General features: G+C 58.4%; 1 protein-coding gene across 2 annotated transcripts; it reads right to left on the bottom strand.

The window, feature by feature from the left end:
• Nucleotides 1-1,601: 1,601 nt before the first annotated feature.
• On the bottom strand, nt 1,602-7,632 carry FOXF2 (forkhead box F2). Of its 2 annotated transcripts, none has more exons than XM_025383246.1 (2): nt 6,079-7,632; nt 1,602-2,521 (listed from the first exon to the last, which is right to left on the bottom strand). In XM_025383246.1, the coding sequence occupies exons 1-2, from the start codon at nt 7,259-7,261 to the stop codon at nt 2,358-2,360; spliced, it is 1,347 nt and encodes a 448-aa protein (XP_025239031.1). In that variant the 5' UTR covers nt 7,262-7,632; the 3' UTR covers nt 1,602-2,357. The 2 variants fall into 2 exon arrangements, with proteins under 2 accessions (XP_025239031.1, XP_025239032.1); XM_025383247.1 differs by having other exon boundaries at nt 1,602-2,425; nt 6,079-7,319.
• Nucleotides 7,633-9,544: the final 1,912 nt, after the last annotated feature.

Here is a 9,544-nt window from a genome sequence, read left to right as displayed (position 1 = left end):
AGTCGCCTTGGGCGGATCTCCTCGCGCCACCAGGGGGCGCGCTGGGCCTCCCAGTGCGGCCAGGCAGACGCAGTTCTCCTCTTTGAGGTCCTGTCATTCTCTGTATAAACAAGTTACGTTCAAGTGTTTAGGATATAAATTACGACCATGCCGGCTGCCTCGGAAGGAATGTAAACACAGCACTGTGGTCGGAGCAAACTCTGAAACTGACTTCATAATTTATAGCAGGCCCCCGAGTAGCTCACTATAAAAGAAAATAAAAAGGCCTTATTTAACTGCAAATACGATAATGGAGAGACAAAAAATGTTTAAATCACTTCTTAATTTTAGAAGACACAGGAAGGAAACCTAAAGATTAGAAAGATGGTTAAGACTTTTCGAAGCAAGATGTTTCACTTAGGCGACTCTCTCTGCAGTGAAATTCACTTAGAATACAAAAATCCTGGGGTGTGGAACAGCTCCCTAGAGTCCCAAGAGCCTGGTCACTGACTGGGAGAGAGACCTTTTAACGGATGGAGAACAAAGGTGAGTTTTCCAATCAGGAAAGAAAAAGCAAAAAACAAAAACAAAAATCCTGCCCCAAATTGGAGAGGAAAATGCACAGGGTGATTGGGGCAGAGAATTTCTTTTCTCTGCTTCTCTCAGACCCATTGTCCCTTCAGCTCGTGACGTTGAAGGGCTGCTGGGACAGGTCAGTCCTCCTGCCTAGTTGGCCTATTTTGCTCTTCCACCCGGAGCGTCACCAGCTCTGCCTGTAACATTGGTGATTGGAAAACCTAGCAAGAACAGAAAAAGGGGCTGAGGGGCTCCCTTGTTAAATCCCTGGTTAAAAGCGAGGAGTGGGGAGAGGAGGCCGGGAGGAAGGGAGGGATGAACGGGCTTGCTCTGTGCTGATGCTGAGCAGGGCCAGCCAAGCTCTGAATTGGAGGGTAGGACAGGCCGCAGCCACAAAGCACCATGTGGGGAGTCCACCTTCTGTATTAAACTCCCAAAGGAAGTTGAACCTCCCTGCTGGGAGCCTGCCCCCTGCAGCTCAGCAGGGCTCCCCCTGCATTCTTCAGATCTGAACCCCATTCCTGACAGCATGCGACCGCCACCCATAACAAAATTGCAACATGCAAAGGGAAGAAGCAGGGTGCTGTTCTTTGGGTATCCAACCCTGGAGGGGGGCTTACCACTGTGCCCCACATCCGTCAACCCGTGCCAGTGGGGAGGGAGAGAGGGCAAAGGGTAGAACACTCCCTGGGCACAGGAAAGAAAACAAAAGGGGCACAAAATTGGTTTCCTCAAAATCAAACCCTTGCCTTTCGGTATCTTGCCTGGTTTTCTTTCTAGTTCCTTTCACCTTCTGGTTTTTGTTTTGCCAGAAAAAGCTAGGGTGAAGTAAAGAAAGAAATAATAGAAAACGTTTCTTCCACTCTTTCTCCTGAGAAGACTCACAGTCAGAACCTGGCCTGTGTTACTCAAGGCACAGACCCCACACCATGTCAATTACACCACTGGAGGGGGTGTGGGTAGAGTTGCACAGCTGCCTGCTAGGGAGTAGAACCTGGCATCCATTGCTCTCAGGGTGCCCGAAGACAAAATCAGCCCCTAAAACAACTATTTGTTATATACATTTTATTGAAAAAAATTTTACAACAAAATATTTTGGCAAACTGTAAAAGTATACATAAGTGCAAATATATCCTCCTTTTAAAATACAAGCAAAGTGTGAGTATACACGAAGGTCATAAAAATATCTTTAAAATATGGTGGTAGAAAACAACCTTGTAAAAACGTTGTATTGTCACAATACTGAAGACCACTTTCTTAAACTAGACACATTGTTTCTAAATAATTCCTTAATAATGTTCTTTGGCACCTGTATCCAAATGTAGTGTTTGGGGAAAATGAGTCTCCCACTCAGCTAGGCAACAAGAAGAGGCTTTCTTGAAATCTTGTGCTTAGCACTGCCTTTTTGAAAAGCACACAAGTTTTCTTAGACAAACACACACACACACACAACTTGTCTGCTTTTTTCAGACCCTGATTACTGAAGGCAACGAAGATCCCAGAGTTACACGTTGATGCCTGACGCATGGCACATTTTCCCACCTCCTCAATCTGCCCTCTCCCTCATGTGGGAGCGTGCAGGTGTTCGGACTGGGAACGCTACCTTGCCAACGGTTGTCCTTCTTTCAGCAGTAGGCAAACAACAGTGACCAACGCGATCCTGGGCATTCTGGCTAAGTGGCAGGTGTGCGGCTTACTGCTATCCGCGTGCATGTGACGTGAATCCGTCCCAGTTTCTATCTGCCCCCTCTGAGGAGGGGAGAGGAGAGAGCGGCCATCACTTGGCCTCTTTCTGTTCACGTTCACATGACGCAGGGCTTAATATCCTGACAGACGCTCTGGTGGTGATGGTGATAATACGACCCGCTAGCTGAGGGATGGAAGGAAGAAATCCCATTGAAGTTGAGGACAAAATCTTTTCTGTCACACACTGGAGTAGAGTGATGCTGGTAACGGGGCAGTCCCACTGAAAGAAGAAAGAAAGAAAGAAAAAACCTCTTCAGAAACAAAGTCATCCAGTTGATGGTGGGGTGTCTTATTTTGCCTCAGGGTATAAAAGGAACTGCCGTGCCTTTTAGCACATGGCTAGACAACCGGCAGAGAAAGCCCAGCTTTAGAAGTATCTCAAACACGACAACTGCGGGTCATAGAATGGCCTTGGAATCATTATGTTTTGTTCTGATGCTCGCACAAACACAAAGCAAGGTCCCCCTCAAGGGGGGTTCTTATGTCCTGGAAATCCAATTTTATTCTCTGAGGCTGGGGTGTGCACTTTCATCTCAGAATGAGCACAGGTACCGGACAACTAGACCCAGACTCTGGTTCCTGGCACGGCCTGTGCTGCCCTGAACCCTGGCTGCAGGGAGGGCCAACCACCCTACCCCAGAAACACCACTGCGGCCTTCTTTCTTGTTCTGAGCCTTGTTTCCCAACTAACTGGGCGGGTCAGAGCCGCGATCGCAGAGGAATGCTCCCTGGGCCAAAGGGGACGATAGAAAACAACCCAAATGCAAGATGAAGGGATGGGGCAGAAAAGCACTCCTCTTCTCCTGCCCCTCCGCAGGCATCTTCGTGAGTCCCGAACATCTTAGCTTTCGTCTAGGGAAGTCAGGACTTCAGGGCGCAGAGAAATGCCCTTTGGTCCGAAGCAACTGGCAGCGCGAGGAGTCCCTGCGGTAGCCCCAGGCTGGAGGGGGACAGAGAAGGCCCGGACCCTGCTCTCCCGGGACGGCTCCCCGGTCCCGGGCCTGCGCCCGGCCGCTTCACTCCCACCCGCCGCTGGCTTTTGCTTTTGCTTTCTCAGCGCCTCCTGGCCCCGGGGCACAATCAGCCTGCAGTGCCCTGCGCACTGGGCCCCGAGGCTACTGGACCCGGCCTTCTCGGCACCAGGCTGCGTTAGGTCCATTCGCCCGGGTCTTTTCTTAGTTACCCGAGTGGTGTGGGGACCATAAAGTGCACGTCGCTTCGGGCCGCACTCAGTTTTTCAGTGCAGGAAAACCGTACCCAAGGCCCGCCGGGCTCGGGCCCTGCTCTTGTGGCCTCCGCTCCGCCGTGCCCCCGCAATGACTGAGCAAGGAGGCTGCTCAGTGGCCGCCGCCTACTTCCTTGCCCGCAGCACCTACCCGAGCACGCCCGGCGCTGCTCTAACGCAGCTGCCCTGTCCCTAGAGCACCGATGTGTGCAAGGAGCTCTGCACACTGGTGTGTTCGCTCGTCGGGTTTAAGCAAGCTCTGATGGCAAGTCCTGGACCACAAAGTAGCAGGCTGGGCAGGACAGAGGGCGAGCGCTCACACCTGCCCACGAAGGCGGCCGTCGGCGCTTTGATGTGCTGGGCGGGATGATAGAAGCCTGAGCTCCTTCTTGAACTGCTCGCAGGGCTTAATGAAGAACTCCAGGGCAGCCCCTGTGCTGGCGGGGGGGGCACATGGACCATGTTCACCAGGCCCAGGAGCGGAGGGCGCGGCCCTTGTGCTGTGCTGGGGGAGGGAGGGTCGTGCTGGGTGTGTGAGCGTGGACATGTGCCGATCTGTGTGCTGGGGAGACCGCCTTGGCTACCCCCGCGCCTTGCCAGGCCCCCAGGTCTCAGTGGGCCCCGGCCCAGTGGGCGGTGCGCTCCCAACGAGGCCCCGCGGGGTCCTGGTGCATCCGGCCGGCTCCTCTGAAGCCTCCGCCTCTGGCGCTCCAGGGAGATGGCAACAGGGCTGGGTGGGTATTCCATAGGGCCAGGAGCAAGAGAGCGAGGAAGGAAGGGCAGAGGGTCCCTGTCGGGCGTCGGGCCTGAGCTATTGTCTCCCCTGAGCGTTCCCAGCCTCGGTCGGGGGATTCTGCGAGGCTCTCAGGGAAGGCCGGCCGCGGGGGGCCGCTGGGTAGGGGCACAGAGGCCGGCTTGCTCTGCTGGGCAGTTTTCGCCCACTCTAAGACAGTAATGTATCCAGATTCCGAAGTTTTGGGGGCTTGTGCGTGCGCCCAGTGTATGAGGTGGGGCGAGAGCTGCCTTGAAGAAGGGTCAGGAGTCTCTTTCCTGTGTTTTTCTTCTTCCTAGAGTACGGTTTCTCCAAGGCTGCTAAGCCTTAGAGTCTGGGTTTGAGGTGAGTGGGGCCCAGTGGAGAGGAGGAGAAGGGGAGCGGGGAGGGCAGCCGGCAGGCTGGGAGAAGAGCAGGCAGGCCGGGAAGGGAAGGGGCCAGTGCACCGAGGGGTGTGTGTGTGTGTGTGTGTGTGTGTGTGTGTGTGTGTGTGTGTGTTTATGATTGACAGCCGGTCCGAGGGGATATAAAAATAAGAGGAGAAGGCCGCCTGTATTGGTTACTTGTTGAAATTCCCATAAAATTGAACAAGATTCTGTTCTCAGTGGGTTAAGTCAGGCTAAAATCCTCTCCGGTGTGGTCCTGCCGAGACTGTCTTTGTTTGGTTAACCTCTGAGACCCACATTTAAAAGGCCTATTTGGGAAATTTCACCGTCCAGGGAACCAACATCTTTTGCCCATTTCTGGGCTTCCCTTCTCCCCTGGTGCTCCCGCCGCACACCGGCTCAGAACACATAAAGCATGCATCACCCTACCAGCCACTGTTGTCTCATTGCTGTGGGAGGCCAGTGTGAGAGAGCAGCCTGGGGCCTTGCCTTTGACTGGCAGGCCCATGGGATTTTAATCTGCAGCCCTAGATTCTCGGAGGGAGGGGTTAATGTAAGGGTTTATCTCTGTTCTCCAGATTAACCTGGTCAAATATTCAAATTCCCTCTTCCATCCCCACCATCTCCTCCCACCTTTCACCGCCTTCAGCAAGTCAATAAATTTTCATAATCTGCAACCAATACACTGTAAACCAGGCACACCACAAGTGGCATCCACAGGGCAGGCGCATTTCTCGGGGGAGTCCCAGCAGGGTCCTTCAGGTCCTGCCACCCAGGACCTCTATCATCAATGTGGGTCCATTTCCGGGGGCAGGCAAGGAAGGGGAGGAGACTTCCACAGTTTGGTGACCCCTCCACTGGCGAATGTCCCTTTAGTGAAAGATCCTGGGAGCCAGCTCTGTCCCTCCCACCCCCTGCTCTTAACACTGGCCCAGCTGCAAACATCTCCCTACAGACACCCCCACATACAGAACATCTCTGATTCTGACATTTACTTTGGGAGAAAAGTACAGCAAAATGAACTCAAGAAAAAAAAGGAAGGACAAAAGGAACTAGACACAGCTTCCTGACCAAGTTCCCCAAAGGTCACATGCCTTCTCTCAAAGCTAAGTCAGACTCTGAACGGGAGACCTGCAGTCTCCTGCACAGGGATCCCCATAGAGTCCAGGAGACTTCACACCATGCTCACAGCAGCCAGACAATTCTGAAGGTTCAGCTGCTGGCCAGGGAGTAAGACCCTGATCCCTGCTCCCGCGAATAAGGTACCGGCTCTCACCAGCATCCGCTTTTCCCAGCGCCCTCAGACCTCCTGGCTTGGGGTCCCTGTTTGTGGGAGTGGCAGTGGCCGCCAGCCCTGGAGGCCTAGAAGCGACGCGCACAGTTAGCTGCGTTACCTGAGAGGTCCTCGCGGGCGTTCTGGTGCAAGTAGCTCTGCTCCAGCGAGTAGGAGGACATGCTGGAGTGCAGGCCTGCGGAGGCTGCGGGGTTGCTGCTCGGCGTCAGGGCAGGCGGCTGCTTGAGGTAAGGCGAGGCGCCAGGCGAGCTCCAGTGCGCCGCAGGGCTCGTGTAGGGCGAGTGGCATTCGATGGCGCTCGCCATGGCCGGGGACGAGGGCACCGGGCTGCTGCTGCTGTCCGGCCCGTAGTCGCCGCCGCCGCCGCCGCCGCCGGCCCCGGCCGCACCGACGCCCCCGGGTCCCGCGGGCACCGGGCAGCTGGCCATGTAGGTGGAACCCGGGTTGGGCGACATGTGCGGGACGTGGTGGTGGTGGTGGTGGTGGTGAGGGTGCGCGTGGCTCGGGGCGCCGGCGCCGGCGTCGTAGCCCGCGGGCATCATGTCGAGGCCGCCGTAGCCGCCCTGGCTGTGGCAGCCGAGCGGCGCCGACGGGGGCGCCTGGAAGTCGAAGCCCTGGGGCAGCAGCGAGGCCCCGAAGCCCAAGCCGCTCACCACGCGGTGGTACATGGGCTTGAGCGCCTGGCACTTCCGCCTGAAGCCTCGCGGCCGGCGGCGGAACGAGCCCTCCTCGAACATGAACTCGCTGGCCGGGTCGATGGTCCAGTAGTGGCCCTTGCCGGGCCGCCCGAGGCCCTTGGGCAGCTTGATGAAGCACTCGTTGAGCGAGAGGTTGTGGCGCACGGAGTTCTTCCAGCCCTGGTAGGCGCCGCGGAAGAAGGGGAAGCGCGCCTGCAGGAACTGGTAGATCTCGCTGAGCGTCAGGCGCTTGCTGGGGGAGCTCTGGATGGCCATGACGATGAGCGCGATGTACGAGTAGGGCGGCTTCTCGGGCCGCCGCAGCCCCGAGCTCGCCTTCTTGGCGCCCCCGCTCCCGGCGCCCGCGCCGCCGCCGCCGCCCGCGCTCTTGCAGGCAGCCGAGGGGGCGCCGGCCGAATTGGAGGAGGACGAGGACGAGGCGCAGGAGGCGGAGGACGACGACGACGAGGAGGAGGAGGTGGTCTCCAGGGCGGCGGCGGCGGCGGCGGCGGGCGGCGGGCTCATCAGGGCGGCCTGGAGCGCGCCTGGGACCGGGCTGCACGCACGGCGGAGCGGGGCCGGCGGCGGCCCGCCCTCGGTGGTCATCTGGGACCCGGGAGCGAGGCCGGGCCGCGAGGGCGGGCCCCGGGCGGGGAGCGGAGGCTCCGGAGCGGGGTCGGCCCAGAAGCCCGGCGAGCGCCCTAGCCCGCCGCCCGGGCTGCAGCCGTGGCCACTCCGGGCCAGCGCTTCGGCGTCGCCTCCCTCAGCTCCTCTGGGGCTTCTGGCGGCGGCGGCAGCGGCGGGCGGGAGGCAACGCCCGGCGCATCACTCCCCGAGCCGCGGGCCCTGCCTTGCGCAACGGCCTCCCAGGCCGCGGGGCCGAGCGGCCGGCGCCGGGCAACTGCGCCCGCGAGTGGGACCGCGGCCTGGACCCCGGGCACGAGCCCGACGTCTCCCTTCAGGAGCGCTCCTCGCTCTGTCTCTCGGACTTCCTCCCTCCCTCGCCCTCCCCGGCCGCCCTCCTCGCTCCCTCCCTCCCCCTACCCCGCCCTGCCCCCTCCTCGCGCCGCGCCGCGGCGGGGAGGGCGCGCTCCGGCCGCTGCGCTCACTCCTCCCCCTCCCAACCTGGCGGCCGCCTCCCTGTCTTATCTGGCTCCCCGCTCTCCGGGGTCTCCTCGCTCTTTTCATTCCTCTCTCGGCCTCTTCCCCTTTCCCTCACCCACCCTCTTTCGAACTGAGGGATCACAGACTCTCCCGTTTTGCTAGAGGGACGACCCCCACCCCCAGCAAAACTGGACCACCTCTGACTTCATGAAACCTTCTTTCTGTGTGCGCCCTACAGCAGCCCCCGCTTCCCATCCCAGGACCCTGCCGCCCCCAGCGGAGAGGACCCAGCCCCGCCCCTCCGCCCCCTTCCTCCTCCTGGCCCGCCGGGCTGAGGGGTGCTGCTGCGGGTGGGTGCGGCTGCTCGGAGCCTCCCTGGCCGCCCTCCCCAGGGCCGATACTGACTCCATCTGTCAACTTCGTTTAGACTTTGCCGCCCTCAGCCGCACGCCGGGGTGCCAGACGCCCAAAGGTAACGTGCCAATCCTCTCTCTTTCTGGCAGGGCCAGTAGGCTCCCCGACAATTGTTAGGGCGACTGCGGGGCGCCGCAGGGTTGCGGGCCGCTGGCGACCGTGGACGTTTTCAGAACTTTGAGCAGAGGGATTTAGACTGAGAAACCTAAGCCAAGTTTTAAAGACTGGAAACCTGGATCTCATGGAACTCATGGTTGCATTTGCTTCCACTTCTTCCCCCCACGCCCCCGCCCCAGTTAGTGTTTTGTAAGAAAAAAATGCAAAAAGAAAAAAAGAAAGAAGGAAGGAAGGAAGGAAGGAAGGAAGAGAAAGACCCAGAGATAAGCGAGATAGCTGTATTTATATGCAGTCCTGAGGGGTGTGCTGTCACTAGATTTACGTCCTCCGTCTTACCATGGCCCACCCGAAACTGTGCCCGTTCTCAGCTAACTCCTGACCGAGAACACTTCTCCCCAGTTGTGGCTAATTCCTCCCTAAGTAAGAGTCGGACTCTGAGAGAGATGTGCCCTCGGGAGCAATCATTTCCAATGAGACCCGACAGTTAGTTATTGGATTACACGTGCAGGGAAATGTAGTCCGACCAGGGATAGGAGCTGGAAGAGGGAGGAGGAGAGCAGGAGGCCGAAGCTGGCGGGGCCTCCCAAGGGCTGAAGGGGGAGGCCCAGAAAGAAGGTGCTGCAGACCAGGGAACCAAATGGGAGGCAGAGCTGGGCACCCCGCTGCGTCTAGGCTGAAAGGACGGAGGTGCACGGGTGTGCCTGCTGGGGAGCCTGGGGAGTTGGAGGAGGCCGGAGAAAGGGAGGTTGTGCAGTGATCAGGAGGGAGACACCAGGCAGATAGCCTTCAACTTTCAGCCGCACAGCCGAGGCAGGCCCCTTGGGGCGGCAGGAGCCCTGTGTGCCCCTGGAGTGCTGGGGGACTGCTCCTGGCTGAGTGTGCTGGTGGGGCTGTAGATGCAGAGAGGGCGGGTGGGGAGGGGAGGGGTATGTGGGAGGGGGTGGGCCGGGGCTGGCCCCAGACAGTGACCTGAGGTTGAGTGGAAGCAGGCTTTTTCCATCAGACCCTGCCTGGATACCACACACAGAGACCGAGTGTCAGTTTACTGCCCTGAGCCGGCTCCTTCTCCCTAAGCTCCACAGTAATTAGACAAAGAAAACCTAAATTAGCTGAACAGGCGTCGACAGCTTCCTCCAGAGCACCCCTGGTACCTACATGGGAATGTGTCCGAAAATGGCTTGATTGTAGCCGAGAGTCAGCTAAGAAAACACCGCCAAACCGAACTCAGTTTACCACTCATTTCCAATAGAAAAA

Source organism: Theropithecus gelada, chromosome 4 (assembly GCF_003255815.1).
Source record: "Theropithecus gelada isolate Dixy chromosome 4, Tgel_1.0, whole genome shotgun sequence".
Lineage (NCBI taxonomy): Eukaryota > Metazoa > Chordata > Mammalia > Primates > Cercopithecidae > Theropithecus > Theropithecus gelada.
Note: the sequence above shows the minus strand (reverse complement) of the source record. Positions and strands in the feature narration are given on the sequence as shown.

What these genes read in the sequence shown, in the direction of transcription:
- FOXF2 (XM_025383246.1), bottom strand. Translation starts at nt 7,261, where the DNA reads ATGACCACCGAGGGCGGGCCGCCGCCGGCCCCGCTCCGCCGTGCGTGC. An exon ending in CGCCCGCGAGGACCTCTCAG is followed by an intron (nt 2,522 to 6,078) that starts GTAACGCAGCTA and finishes TTCTTCTTTCAG; the next exon opens with TGGGACTGCCCCGTTACCAG.